This window comes from Stegodyphus dumicola, chromosome 3 (assembly GCF_044657685.1).
Source record: "Stegodyphus dumicola isolate Sdum_Otavi_A_Nest chromosome 3, ASM4465768v1".
Lineage (NCBI taxonomy): Eukaryota > Metazoa > Arthropoda > Arachnida > Araneae > Eresidae > Stegodyphus > Stegodyphus dumicola.
The window spans coordinates 67,776,377-67,792,954 of NC_140770.1; the positions used below are offsets into that span (position 1 = coordinate 67,776,377).

Sequence of the window (16,578 nt, forward strand, 5' to 3'; positions counted from 1 at the left end):
ATCATGACTTAGTTCATAGGTTAATTTTAGATTACCATTTGCGACTATCCCACGCTGGTGTGCAGTTCGTACTAGCCAATATTCGACAGAAATTCTGGGTCCTGAGAGGAAGAAAAACAGTACGTAAAGTTCTTATGAAGTGTGTTCGCTGTAGAAGATATAGCGCAAAGAATATAGAGACTGTTCCAGCACCTCTTCCTGAAGATCGAGTTCGAGATGCTCTGGTGTTTGAAGTGACCGGAGTCGATGTAGCCGGTCCTCTTTATTTAAGAAAAGGAAAAAAGGCATGGATCTTGCTCTTTACTTGCGCGGTCTATCGCGCGATACATCTTGAACTGATAGAAAGTTTATCAACAAATGCGTTCATCTTGGGATTAAGGAGATTTATTGCCAGAAGAGGTCGTCCAGGTATTATTTACAGCGACAATGGCACTAATTTCGTTGGAACTGAAAATCTGTTAAGATCGATAGATTGGAAAGAAATAGAATGTCATTCAACTAGTATGAGAATACAGTGGAAGTTTAATCCCCCAACTGCTTCATGGTGGGGCGGTTGGTGGGAGAGGTTGGTACAAACAGTGAAAAAGATGTTGAGAAATGTTCTCGGCAAGTCCTGTGTCTCTTATGAGGAAATGTTGACTATACTTTGTGATATGGAATCAGTAATCAACTCAAGACCCCTTACGTACCTTTCAGAAGATCCAAATGATCTTACGGCACTAACTCCTTCAATGTTTCTACAAGATGTGCACGATGTCGGAGTGCCTGACTTAGACTACCTGGATACCATTAATCTGACAAAAAGATACAAGTTCTTGCAGAACTTAAGAGAACATTTCCGCAAAAGATTTCGTGATGAATATTTAGCTATCCTAGTGCAAAAACCATCTAAACGATCTACTCGGACTATCAACAAAAATGACTTGGTGTTTGTCGGCAACAAGAAGAGAATAGATTGGCCAATAGGTCGTGTTGTAGAACTATATCCTGGGAAAGACAACGAAGTACGTGTTGTCAAAGTGAAAACTGCAACGGGTGAACTCCTAAGACCTGTGAAACGTATTTATCCTCTCGAACTTGATAGACCTAACTTGTTTAGTGACTTCACCATGAACAGAAAAAACTCTGCCGATAAGTGTGACAGTGATATGAACTATCAAACTAGATATGGACGTAAAACTGTAAAACCTGTTACATATTTTTAAATTGCTATACTAATTTTTGTTTCTTTTCAGTATTTTAGAAATTTAATTGTCCTAACAGTAGTCAATTGGAACATGTTATCTGGATATGGTATGAATGTAATGCAGAAAATGTTTAGATGTGTAATCCTTTTTTGTAAGTATTAATTTTAGAGCATTAGTTACTTTTCATATTTGTGAAAGTTGTACTTGAATTTTTGTTTGATTATTGATAAATTTTGTTTTGATTTTCCCATCTTATCGAGGTAAAATCAAAAGGTGGGAGGATGTCACATTCTTGCCACTAGATGGCGGGCATCTCTTCCTTTACTTTTGCTGTAATTAAGTTCCGAGAAGCAGTCGAGATTGGAACCGCTCGGAGGAGCGTAAAGACTCGAGTTAAAAATGTACTCTCTTAAAATAATTATCACTTACCTTGTAAATAGTGTATATTAGCGTTTTCTTTGAATAAATAATTAAAAGACAAGATGGCCTGCTAATTGTAATAGAAACTCTTACTGGAAAACGTGATTATTAGAAGCCTGGCGTCGAGAACACTGAAGATGCAGCAGGTAAGGAATTTTACATTAATTTTATTGTAAATAGAAGAACCTGATGCAACATCATGCACTGAATTCAGAATATCAGACTCAATTGCTGCAACTACGTGGTTGAATTTTGTAGAATCCTCACTAATGCGAGCGATAGAAAATTGTGCTTCGATCTGAGCGAACCACAATGAAGGATTATTTTTCCAGAAAGGCGGTGGCTTCACCGCAACGCGTGTGATTTGTGGCTCTGGTGGAATATCGTCGGGCGTACTGATAGATAATTTTCACTTTAAATAATAAACACTTAACAGCACAAATATTGTAGCAAGATGATACACTATTGATATTTTGCCATAACAATAAATATTTTAACCATGCATAAAAAATTTACGTAATGATACACACACAAATAAGACATGGTCAGCAATTACACATACAAATAATATTTTACCGAAATGCATTTGAAAAGAAACCCCTATTTGAGAAAAAAATGATGCGTTAATTTTGTATTGCGCACGCACAAAATCACCACTTCACACTGCTAAGGCACTTTCGAAGGAAAAAGGAAATCACTCCTGTAGCACGTGGGAAAGAAATTCACTACTTTCGAACACTGAGGGAAGAATTTTGCCGTAGCACGTTGCAGAAAAATTACTGATGTAGCACATTTAGCGAAAATCACTGTTGTAGCACATTTGTCGTTGAATGATCGAAGAATTATTGCACGACTGGCGAAGTCAGCGGAACGGAACAGATCACATTGATGATTTGCTGAAGCTCCTTGCGATGATATGCACGACTTTGAAAAAACACAAGCAATATATATCAATACTTCTAGAAATAATTGAAGGGGTACGTTGTAGCATACGTTCAATGTCCATATTCGTTGTTATTTTTAGTCAGTTCTTCAGAATGCCTTGGATGCACGTGGCTTAGGGTCGTTGAAAATCCATTCTCAGTAGCGTGCTCAGTCAAAAGGTCACCACTTTTGGTGGTCGTGTGTGCTTAATGCATGATATAATTAAAGAAAATAAGAGTAGACAATCTCCTATAACAAAAAATTATATTAAATACTAAATTACAATTTAAATTACATTGCAGAGATCAACACAGAGCTCGGAACACAGTTCGTGCTAGCGTCGCGTACACTTGTCCGACGAGAAGTCTGAGTGAGTAAAGATGTCGCTTTGCTGCTCCGATTAAGAACTGGATTTTACACGTGGTGCCATCTCATGAATAGAAGTTGAAGTATCTGTCGGAACGCCACATATATAAAGTACAACATTAAAGTAATTGGCATAAGAAGACCTGCCTCCTTAACCCCCACTTTAGGAAAATTAAATAATTTGTTTAGGTACTGTGAGTAAAGTTGTTTTGTCTAAATTAAGATAACAATCTCACATGTATTTATTTAAATGTAATATTGATGTAAGCCTAAGTTACAAAAATATAAATATTTATATATATATATATGTTATTATATTGAATCGGGATAAAAATATGCCAATGTAAAATTTACAATTACTCAAACTTAGATTACCAGAAATTTTGCCATATATAACCATACATGTTTAAAACTATGCCAATTTAGGGTTGTTTTTTGATTAATTTTAAATGGCTGTTATTATAGTTATCTTAGAAGCAGTAGTACACTTATCTTAGTTAACATGCAGATAAAAGAAATGATTAGAAACAAACAGGCATTTAAAGAAAAAAATCCCTGCAAATTAAAAAAAAGGAACTTTATGCTAAGAGTAGCGCATTTTATCTGTTATTTTAAAATTGAGTAAGTATTATTAAATTTTTTAATGTTCAGTGTAAAATGCATACTGCAGTAACATTGTCTCTTCCAAATTATAGCTATCTTTCACACACAGCTCATTTTAAACGCTGGTTCTTCAAATTTAAAACGCGAATTTCTATGTTGTCAATTGCATCTCCGCGCTCAGTGTCATCATGGCTACGTCATCACTCCCCACTGCCTGTTTCAGTGTATGAGCTAGCCCTTCTCTTTTAAGTCCTGGGTAGCACTGGCTTAAATGAGAGGATTCCTAGAAAAAAGAGCCCCGCTGGAAGCGAAGTCCCGCCTAGTTACGGAAAAATGTTGCGGCTACGTGGGATTTTTTCAAACCTCAACGAAAATGTCTCGGGTCCCGGGTAGAGACAACCAATCAGACGAAAGTTCTGCTTCTGAAGGATCACGTGATCCCAATTTGAGCGGTAATCGATTTCTGTTTGGCGTTCAAGTCTTTGTGGTAAGTGAAAATGGTCGAAGCAGGTTGTTTCGACGCCGACGGTTCGACGCCAACGTTTCGACGCCGGGGTAGTTCGACGCTATACTTTTTTCGTATTTTTATTTATTTTTAGAATAAATATGAAGTAATACGACTGATTTTTATTTATTGAATTAGCGATTGTTTGCATGCATATTTGAAATAAATATATGTGTGAAAGCGTTCTAGATTTTTGTTTGTGTCCCAGATTAGTGAGAAGCCCCTTCGCCAACGTCAAGTCCCCGGGACATGAGAGAGATTTTTTTTTATTTATTTATTTCACAAAACGGCATCAAGAAGGCAAAATACACAAATGGTAAATAAACATATGGTTACAACGTAGTTATATTATATTGCAGACAGATATAATTGCAGATAAATGAGATTACAGATAAATAAGATTACACATAAATAAGAGTAGAGATAAATAAGATTACATCACAGAACTGTTATTAAACTAATCCATTGCAAAAGTATGCGCCACACCTTTCAGGTATTTCATTATTTCTCCATTTTCAAAATCCTCAACTATTACTTTAATTCTAATATCAGCTCGCAGATACATATTCCGCTTGTGCAGCGGTTCATCTCCACGTACAAATTGTTCATAACTTTGATCAATTGATTTTTGAACACGCCTGAGACAATCTATGAATTCCCATAATGTGGGGTGCGAAATACCAAATGATGATGACACCAAATTTATTTGAAGGATGATGCAAACTTATTTTAAAAATAAATAAAAATACGAAAAGTATAGAATCAAACAAAAGCAAAAAATGTATGGCGTCGAACTGACCCCGCGTCGAAACAACCTCATGTCGAATTGACCACGCGTCGAAACGCTGGCGTCGAACCGTTGGCGTCGAAAGGTTGGCGTCCAACTGACCTGTACCGAAAATGGTAACCTAGCTACGTGTATTTCCTGGAATTGTGCGGGTTTTGAGAATTGTCCCTTTCGACGTCAAGTCCCGCGTAGCCGAAACATAATATGATTGAAACTTTAGAAATTCAAATTTTGCCAGTCTGGTTAACCAATTAAAGAATTTAAAAATTGTACTTATGTATGGTTATTAACATGAATAATCCATTTTACATTATTTTTTAAAAATATAAATTCTGAGAATTATCTAATTATTTTAAAAATAAAGTCAATATAAATATTGAAGGTTTCCACCTTAAAATTTTTTATACATAATTATTATTTATATAATTGAGTGAAAATAATTTTTTTGATAAAATGAAATGTTTTAGCGCAGTTCAGAAAGGCTCCTATGCAAGAGATGGCGGGTTCGAATCCCGTCCGTGGGGTTTATTTTTAAAATTCATGGAAAATAATATTAAATTCAATAAAATTAATTAAAGGTAATATTTAAAATAATGACGTACTTAATAATTAAAATTAAAAAGGATAAATAACAAAAAATAATAAAATAAAACGGATATCATGCCAAACACGTAGTTCAAGAGCTCGTTGCCATAAACATAAAAAAATATTGTCGTTTCCACAAAAAATAAATCTTTCAAAAATAGAGTCGTTGCCACAGAATAAAAACGGAACTATGAATGACGTCATTCCTTCATCTACGTCACTTCCGGTTGCCACGTGATCCAAAATGGCGAGACCACGCCCTTTCCCTGTAACGTCACCCGGTTGCCTGCGTTTACTACTTAGGTACACACCAAAAGAAGGGGGGGGAGGATTTAGTTTATAATTTCACGTTCTACTCGGCCGTTTGACAAAATTCAACTTGCGTTTTCTATGTCTGGAAAGCGCGACAAATGATATATATTAGATTTATATATAACATTGTTCTAATATACGCATTTTGACAAAAAACGGATTTTTCCTGAAACGACTTGCCAGTTTCTTTCTATATTTCGATTCTATGCCACAAATTACGTCAAGGTGCAAAGTTTCACAAAATTCGCAGCAGTAAGTTTTGTTTTAAATTAGCACTCAAAATTTTAACTCCGCAATGTTGATTGAATCTGGCATATATTTAATAATATCGATTTTTTAAATTAAACTTACTTAATTTCTTCTTTCATAATTCGAAATTTAAGTTCAATCTAAATAAAATTCATACTTTTTTTCTGATTTATTTAAAAAATTTATACATTTAAATAATTTTTCAAAAACAATTTGAATTATAATCTATAAAAGTTTTACAATCACCTTAAAGTAGACGTATTTCTAAGCATCCTTGCAAAAAATTAGAGTTTTTTATTCAGGGAAATTGTATATTAGCTCATTTTGAAATTTGGCGTATTTGTTACAAGGGATTATAATTCCAAATGTGATTTACGTACTTTGTAATCTTTAAATGAATTGCAACAGTTATTTTGAACTTTAAATTTCCAAACAAACACGGAATTTCTTTACTCTCATTTTTATTAATAATGCCTAAAATATTTATTAATAATATATATGAAAGTAATAATATATAAACATCAAATTTTTTAGTTATAAAATATATTGATCAAAATCTAAAGTTTTTCCCCCTTTATAAAAGTAAATTTTTACCTTTATCGCCATTATATCGTCTGCTTTTTTAATAACTTCATTTTATATACAGAAAAAAAAAAAAAAAAAAAAAAAAAAAAAATTTGCAGATTTCAAAATTGCGCATAAGTGCATTAAATACTTCTGAGTACATCAGATAAGGTAGAAATATTATAATCAAAGCATGCTGATAAAGCATTCTGATATATAAATGTCTGACAGAGGCAAAATTTACTAGAAGATTTTTACCTTATTTTCTATGCATAGTAAGGCAACAAGTAAAGATGATTCTGAAGATGTTTTATGTCCAAAAATGATATTAGCTGCATGATAAATTTAAGCAAACTCTTATTTACATTTGAAAGTGTCACAATTATAAAATATTCCCCCTCTTTTTTAAAGCAAAATATATTTTTATGTAAATATAGGATTTAGAATAAATACATTTTTAGAAGTCAAATTGTGATTTGTCAAGATCTGGATTCTATTCATTAATAACACAGTAAATGATGATTATTGTTACATTTATTTCAATATTGTTATTATTTTTCTGTTCCATTAGAATTTATTAAAATTCTTCTTGTAAAACAATTTCAAAAATATAAAATGTTGTCCCTCTCTGTAGACATATTTATAATTTTATACAGTCAAAAGTCGTTAATTCGGACACCCATAATCCGGAATGATCTATAATCCGGACCTCAAAGCTACAAACTTTCTGCGCATGCGTCGCGTTCACGCATGCGCACAGGCGTTTACGAGAACGCATAAGACCCTTACAGCTGCGAATATGTTTGTGCGCATGCGCGTTTAATGTGTAACGAAGTTATACGCTAAGCTTAAGTTATCTAATTCAGTTAATGTTGCAGATTGCGTTGTTCCTTAATCTTCGAATTGGATCCGGCTTATTATTTTTTTGAGGACTGTTAGAGCAATTTTATAAAAGTAAGCTTGAACTTTCGATTATGTCAAATAGAATTTCCGATATATATTTACTACAAAGCGAAAGTATGTTTTGAAATCCGAAATCTGTTTATCAATTTCACGCTGCTCTGCGGCAAAGGGGGGGCAGAAACGTCATTATTAGATTATGATAGATTAGAAAGATTGTCAAATAGAATTTCCGATATATATTTACTAATAAGTAATTTGTATCCACAAAGCGAAAGTATGTTTTGAAATCCGAAATCTGTTTATCAATTTCACACTGCGGATTGGAAGTTGATCTGTCAGCACTATCCTTATCTTCAGAGCAGATGTTTTTATTTTATTTGGTTTATAATTCCGTACTAAGTGTAGTATTTCATCTCGATATACTCCGTCTTTGATATGATTTAAATCAAGTTCCTCGTCATTATAATTCGCTTCCGATAGTGAAGAAAGTGACCCAGAGGTTATTGAAAACGAAAACATTTCGATTGACAAATTAGTCGGTATTCTCAACACAGCAATTATAGGACTTGAACAGCGGAACTTTGTAACTAAACAAGAAATTATGTCTGTTTAATAGAATTAAAGAGAAAGTATTATCACATGAAACGAAGCAACTTACATTGAAGGAAATGTTTAATAAAGTAAACAAATAAATATTAGGCTTTTTCTTTTTGTAAATTTTGATACCCTTTAGATCATAATTGTTCTTTATTCCATAAATTACGGTTTCATATTTTTAATTTTGTAATTTCTGCATGCCATCTTACCAGATTTAAACTGATGATCTATAATCCGGAAAAATCGATAATCCGGAATCGATAGTCCCAACGAGTCCGGATTAACGACTTTTGACTGTATCAATCAAAATTCTAACACCTGCACACGTATGCTTTCTGTCAACCAAAAATACAAAGTAAGTGAGTTTAACTAAAGAATGACAATCTAAGTTCAGAATGACAGCACTGACAATTAAGCCGTTGGTGCTTTCAATCATATACTTTCCAATTGGATAACTACACTGGTTTTCGGCGAAATCCCGGTTTCCTTATGTTAGAAATCTGCATTTAAAAATCTTGCATAAATTAGGTTAATTGATTATCTAAATACCAAAAAGCACATGGAGACTAACCAAAAGGAAGGAATTCCTTTTTGGAGACCTTTCAGAGGAAAAGTGGCTTGTTACACACGAGGAAAATCATGAAAACTATGCATCCAACCCGTTTGGGTCCGGGACGTACTTACCAGTATTCAGCAGTCTTTAACAGTTCAGCCATTGACGGGACCGCTTAAATTACGTGTCAGGTTATCAGATCCTAATTTATTATTTCATATGCAACTATTTAAACTGTTATTATATTCTCAGACAAAAGCAATAGAGTTTTAATAATGCATTAGCATTTGAACTAGAACTGTAGTGGAAATAAACATTCAGTTACATTTGCTGTTATTGTATTCAGTTGATATTCGTGGAATCTAAGCTATAGATGGAATGATTATCTCCCTGTGTTTATTAATCCTGGGAAGATTAAACAGGTGTTTAGATTAAGTACATTAATTTTTCTAAGAAACTGTGGTGTCAAAACAGTGCTACAATTTTAAAAAATTGTCTGAGTAACGGATTTCAATAGTTAAGAATTAAGCAGACGATTTTTAATCTTACGTTAGTGTCAAAAACTGTCCTATTACATGATAATGCATCTTACCGCTGGTCAATAACCACTTGACATAGCTGTTCTGTTCTGAAAATAAGTATGTGTACTAAGTCATCTCGTGTATTTTACAGATTTGTCTCTGCGATTATTTTCTCTTTCCAAAATCTGAAGTGTCTTTTAAATAAAAGATTTCTCTAAACCCTTCGAATATGCATCGAGTGTGCTTTCAATTACACCATGAAAACATGCAAAAAGGAGGGAGAAAATACCTTATAATGGAATACGCATTTTTACTGATACCTTATAACTGAATATTTTATACTTTGAGTGTTTTTATGATAAATACCATCTATTAATTATATCTAAATAAAAATATAATAAATTAGAACAAAACTAATGAGAAATTGCTTTTTGAATGACATTTTTACCCTAATTTAATTTTTTACATCAGTTCTGTAAATATTTTTCATGAATAAATTTTCCTTCAAAATAAAATAACATTAAAAAAATAAAAGCATGCTGGATGATTTTTCATCTGTAACTCCATATAATACCATTCAGGCTAACAATTCTTGTTGATAACAGAAGAATTTAAATAATATGACTGTCACTTAGAGCTTTAGGCTTAATTTTCTTGCTTATTTTTTACAGTACAGGCTCTCTGTTTACATATATATTCAATTTAAAATCCTATACAGTTAAATAGAATTTGAGCATACAGGAGAGCAAAGTAATGTGCTTTCCTTGTTAGTACACTAGTGGGAGTGCAAATTCTAATAAATGCTGCAAATTTATTCTTAGCTTGCTGCCTGACTGTAATACATGCCTTTTTGCACAGAAACATCTGATACATGTCAAAGTTTTTTATACCCTAAGAATGAGGATTTCTAACAAATGCTCTTCCTGGTTCGTTTAAAAGAACTCCTTTTATAACTATACACATTAATGAAGAGATATTATGAATAATTTTTTAATGAGCTATTATGAATTACTGATACTACTTTTATAGTATTTCAGCTCCAGTACATATGTATATATACCATGTGGCCATAATTAAACTGACAGTGCTCACAGTGTTTTGTAGTGCGATCTATTTGCGAGAATGACACCACATTTTGTAGGAAGATTAAACAAAACGGGGGACGAAGGATTCCGCGAAAAAACAAATTAGTTCCAAAAGTCACCACTAGGGGAATATTTAGCGCTGTGTAATAGAAAAATAGAGTGTAACTTGTCTCCCCATAAGATTTTCCACGGCCAAGCATCATCCATCTCCATTCTGGCAAGAAAAGTGAGAGCAAAAGTCAATCGCTTATCATGGTCGGGGTACAGTAACTCCTGTACACGGCTGATCTTGTACGGATAGAAGTTGATAATCTTTCGTAAGATTTTCCATACCGTACTGTAAGGCATATCCATATTCCGAGCTACTCCACGAGCGCTAGAGGTGGCAGCAATATTGTCTGGTCCTCTGTCGACAATCGCCGTGGCAACTGCTTCGATTGTATCCTGTAGTACAGGTTTTCGCCCTCTGCCTGACTGAACCTGTTTTCTCAAACGTCGCAACCATTGCTTTTAGCCCATTAACTGACACAGGACCGTTACCTTTACGCATTTTTTTGTGCGTTCTAAAAGCATGAAGAGCGGCTGACGCATTGCACTGGTTGAGGTAAAAGAATTTCACTAGTAACGCACGCTTGACTAAAGAAGGAGACATTGCACATAAACTTTCAATCCGATTGATTCAAAACGTAACACATTACCTTTTGAAACCCAAGCAGCTGGCACTATGCGAATGGATGTAACGTGAAATTTGAATAAAGAACTTCTGCTCAGCGTGCATGATATTGCAGATCACGAGACTTTATCGGTGTTTATGTAGATTTTACGCTTTTTAAAAGTGTTGCCATATTGCACTTGAACTAAATGAGAAAATGTGCATAATAAAAGGTAATTTTATTCCGTATTAATTTGCATTTGTTAACACTCTATTTTCTATTACACAGCGCCAAATATTCCCTAGCGGTGACTTTGAACTAATTTGTTTTTTCGCGGAATCCTTCGTCCCCCGTCTTGTTTAATCTTTCTACAAAAATGTGGCATCATTCTCGCAAATATATCGCGCTACAGAACACTGTGAGCACTGTCAGTTTAATTATGGCCACCCGGTATATATATATATCATATTTTCAGAACTCAATACAAAATTCATTAAATTGGTATCAGTTTTAAAGAAAGCATTGCTATTGGTGTGTGTCCCTTCTACATTATCATATTAAAATAATTTTTTATGCGATTGTAAATTCCTTTGATAAATTTTTTTTCAGCAAAGGGACATTTTTATATAATATGTCTAAAAATTTATCAAAGGATGCAGGCATAGTACAGATGAAACAACTCTAATAAATTGAAGTAAATGATAAGTTTGGATAACAGAATTTATTTATTTTAAAATATACATAACTAACACATCAGCTTCTAAAATCTTAAATACTGAGTCTTCATCAAAAATCTTTTCTTAATATATCTGTGCCAATCCAATATTAAATCATCATATGTGATTCAAGATTAATTTGATATTTTTTTCAGGAATATTCATTTATTCTAAAAGAAAAGTTCAGCTTTCAGTGTCTATAATATGTATTTCACTTCACATAAAATATTTTATTAATCTTTACAGTATCAACACAAAGAAAATGTAATACATTAAAAAAATCCACAAATAAAACAAGTTTAATATTTTGTATGATAAAATGAAATAATTTAATCAACATAAAAGTAAACACTGACATATTTTTCATATAATATTTTATAATTTGGAAATTAATTTTTAAATAAAAATGTACCTCCACTTCAGTCACTAAAGTGATTCTCTCTCTCTTTAACCCACTGTGTATGTAACTTGTATTGAAGATACCCAACTTTCCAATGGATGACATTCAGTAGTAATATCTGAAGTACCTTTTTTATTACTATTATTACTCCTTATATTTGGCATTTAATTTTATATTCTTAAATTTTTTATCTCCTTTAAAAATTTTTTTGATCAACATATCAATACATATTCAACTAAGTAAATGATCTCAATGCCATTTTTGCCAATAATAGTAAGAAAAACTCTTGATTTTACCTTTTCAGTGCTTTTAATTCTCAGTTTTCTAAATATGCAGTTTAATTCTTTCATTTCTTTGAATTACAACAGCAATATATTACAGTCACTTTATTTGAGTTATAGTTTTGTAATGTAATGCTTTTAATTTTTTAATATATTGTTTTCGGCTGAACTGTCTCTTTCACTCAAAACACCCATGTGCAATATCTTTCTCTCCTAATATTGCAAATTAAAGTTTTTTTTTTACAGTTCCACCATTGGTTATTAGAATAAAATCACATAACATAAATAATAGGGTCTCAATAACTTCTTCCAGCTGTGTAAACATAATTATCCTCTACATCAAATTAGATCCCCAGGCATTATACAATACAGAACTACATTAAAAAATTAAGCAAATTATTTGTTACTGTTACCCCAGTAGATATTTTTTGTACATGTATACAAAATGTTCGAAAAAGGTGGGTACATACTTATTTCTTTAAATACTAAACCCAGGCTCATATTTCTTATTACAAAGTTTCTTAAAGCACAGTAAGGAACTTTATAGAAGTTTAAACATGATGAGTAGAAGGATACAATAAAAATGAAAGGTACTTATAATTAGAACCAACCTAAGACATTTTGCTGCCTCTTTGACAGAATTATTACATGTTTAATTGTTTAGGTCAATTTTTTCACCTTCAAAAATCTTTATACAGACTATGTACTATAAGAATTCAATAAGACAGAATTCACGAACGGATTTTAATCAATGGAAGATTAAGTAAGCATAGTTATTTTCTTAATTATAAGTATTGATTATACAAAAGACAATCAGACATAACTTTCATAAGTTAAAATAGAATATTAGTTCTATATTACAAATATGAAAAAATATTCATAAATGAATTTATTAATTTAGATCTTTTTTTTTTTATTTGTCGCCTGTTATAGACTTTAAATTTTGAGAAAAACTTCAGTAAGAATTGGCAAAAGAAAATTGTTCATATGGGAATTAATGGTCTGTTTGAAACAAAGCAGTTCATTATTAAATATGTACCTGGCCCCTTTAAAATGTTTATTCAGCATCTCTGAGAATTTTACTAGAAAAAGTATGAAATTTTTTCTTTTCAACTAATTAAAACATAATAAATTTTCAAGACCCGAAAGTTTTATTTTAAAGATATATATACAGTCAAAAGTCTTTAATCCAGACGTCCATAATCCGAACCGCAAAGTTACAAACTTTCTGCGCATGTGTCAATGCTTAATGCGTTAACGCATGCGCATAATGCATTTACACATGCACGTTTAATGTATAACGGACGGTATAAGCTAAGATTATCTAATTATCTATTTCAATTAATGTTACAGATTGTGTTGTTCCTTAACCTTCTAATTAGATTCGGCTTATTATTTTTTGCAGACTGTTAGACCAATTTTATAAAAGTAAGCTTGAACTTTCGATTATGTCAAAAAGAATTTCCATTTCTGGAGCTACCAAAGGATCTACAAAGCGAAAGCATGTTTCGATGTCCATCAAAAATCAATGTTTCGATGTCACAAAAAGTGGAATTGCTGAAAAAAAATGGATAAAGACATATCCTTTGATTCTCTAACCATTCCGAAATATGTTATGTTTATAAATTTCATGCTGCTCCGCGGGGGGGGGGGGGCGACGCAGCGCGCAATGAACCGGAAGTTGATCTGTCAGCACTATCCTTATCTTCAGGGCAGATGTTTTTACTTAATTCGGCTTATAATTCCTTACTAAATGTAGTATTTCATCTTTATGTACTTTGTCTTTGATATGATTTAAATCAAATTCCTCGTCATTATAAATATCACGAATACACATCAAATAGTTTTCTGGTAGCAATTTTCTAATTTCGACTATGCGTAATGTATGCTTTACGCATGCGCATGTTGAAAGAAATGTTTAATGAAGTAAACAAATAAATATTAAGCTTTTTTTTTTTTGTAAATTTTGATACCCATTAGATCATAATTGCTCTTTATTTCATAAATTATGGTTTCATATTTTTAATTTTATAATTTCTACATGCCATCTTACCAGATTTAAACTGATGATCTATAATCCGGAAAAACCGATAATCTGGAATAGCCGAAGTCCCGCCGAGTCCGGATTAAAGTCTTTTGACTGTATATATATCTAAAAGAAAGTTTTACATTTATATAAATTCTTTTACCTATTATTTTTAACCTTTTTCATAAAATTCTCTGCGTTATTTTAAGAATTGAAGATATATGTTTAGGATAAATACTTCAGAAAATAAAGGAAACATTTTTTTTCAATATCCATTTGACGTTTTTTTTATTGCTTAAAATAAAAGCACGCTTAACTAAAAAAAAGGGGGGCACAGCAATTTAAGACATATATAGAAATGAAATTGACATCCATTCTAGAAAGCATCAAGGTTGATATTGACAATTACACATTCACAAGTTTTCTTCACCGACATCAGAATAACTATTAATATAATATTGCCACATTAAATATATATATATATATAACTTTAAACAAATTTAATTAAACATAGTTATTTTCTTAATTATAAGTACTGATTATACAAAAGATGTTCAGACACAACCTTTTTTAACTGAATAAAAATACTTAGAAAAACTACTACTACTAAAATAATGAGATATGCTGATAAATACATTTTTATTTCATTTTCAAAAGCTGTTCTACGATTTCACTGGGTAGATCATTTCTGTTTTCTCTGGTAACCTGAAAAGCAAGCAATATTTGAAAAAAAAAAATGCATAAATACTAAATAATATATCAAAATTATCCAAAACCTTTAAAAAAAAAAAAAAAAAAAAAAAAAAAAAATCATATTTATGCAAACTCTAAAAGTATAACACCATACAAAATAACTGGTTGCTGATGTGCAACCATGATCTTTAAACTGCTGGTCATTGGTGACAATCTTTATAGAAACTGGAATACATATTTTTAATTAAAAAATATATCTAAGTTTGTTGCTTCAGCCCAAACCAATGCATTGACTGCCAAAGACTGTCAACTTGTAGGTCACCGGTGACCAATATCCCTGAAGGACACTAGTATTCTTTGACTTAATTTAGAAAAAAATTAAAACCTAATTTACTATATCTCAGTAGATCAGTGTCCCTTAAACTGACTGCCTACATTTTACAAGAGATCTGTTATAACTCTATAAATGACAAGCATTCAACAGCCTTGATGGGCATTGCTATCCTAAGATTTAATTTTAACTTTAAATTATATATAAATTTACTTCACTGTCTCACAAAAATGATATAGCAGGGTTCGTAAGGTCCTTAAATTTTTTGGAATCGGTTTATGGTCCTTAAAAAACCTTAATTTTGTCCAAAATCAGTAGAAGGTCCTTAATTTTAATCATCTGAAATTTCTATCTGTTTTTATGACTGCCATTTTGAGTGTGAATTAGCATTTTGGAGGAATATTTTTGGCGATTCACTGACGTATATAGTTATCTTCTGAATGGGTTCAAGGGTTATAACTTGTTTCTATTTCTAATATAAATCATGAGATACTCGAGTTTCTAAGCAAGAAGTGAAACATAAGCATTTCGAAATTTATTTTTTTGTAATAAGCTCTTAAACAATTTTCGCTTTTGGGGATGTGAATTCTTTTATTAAATGGTTCTAAATTTGGTGACTTGTCAACATTTTGGCGATTTTAAGATCAATTTCTATATAAAATTTTTAATTCCGAAATCTGAGAATTTTTCGACGTTTTTTAAAAATTCATAACATTGATAAATTTCATTAAAATAATGGTAATATTTTGGAATTATATTTAAAAAATAACATTAAAATAAAACATTTTTTATTTTTCGCTATCATATTATAAAGTTTCATTTTGGCAACTTATTATACAATATTTTGAATCTGAAAAATAAACAAAGTATAATGCTATAAAACATAATTTACGAAAGAGCTCTTAACAAAAGCAAAATTAGTTATGCAATTAATTAAAAATGTCTTCTTTTTAATTTTTTCATAGTAAGCTTTTTCCCATGTAATTGTCTCAGAATATTCAAAATTCTCTGAATATGCATCAGTTTTTCTCTATAAAATAATTTTACACTTTTTCCCTCCCCCTTCCCCCCCAAATATTTCTGGCTTTTTGCTGTTGCAGGATAATTTTTCTTTAGTATTTTTGACATTGCAGCTTGGAAAATTTAGAAGGATTTGAAAGCAAGATTTATAGAGCCACAATTCTAAAAGATTTGAAAAATATGTGACAAAATGATAAATGTCTGCATGGTATCAACGCGTAATGGATGTATTTTACAGAAAGTTTACAATTAATTTGTTACTTTTTGGAGAACGTCTGGAAGAACAATGAAGACATA

At 31.7% G+C, this 16,578-nt stretch overlaps 1 protein-coding gene across 2 annotated transcripts in view; it reads right to left on the minus strand.

The window, feature by feature from the left end:
* Positions 1 to 11,516: 11,516 nt before the first annotated feature.
* LOC118199688 (cancer-related nucleoside-triphosphatase homolog) overlaps positions 11,517 to 16,578 on the minus strand; it is a 28,637-nt gene continuing 23,575 nt past the window's right edge. For both annotated transcript variants that reach the window (XM_035371599.2, XM_035371605.2), the window contains exons 5-6: positions 14,873 to 14,942; positions 11,517 to 11,700 (exon numbers count right to left, since the gene is read on the minus strand). In XM_035371599.2, the coding sequence (XP_035227490.1) occupies positions 14,877 to 14,942 (66 nt within the window). In that variant the 3' untranslated portion in view covers positions 11,517 to 11,700; positions 14,873 to 14,876. The remainder of the gene's footprint in view (positions 11,701 to 14,872; positions 14,943 to 16,578) is intronic.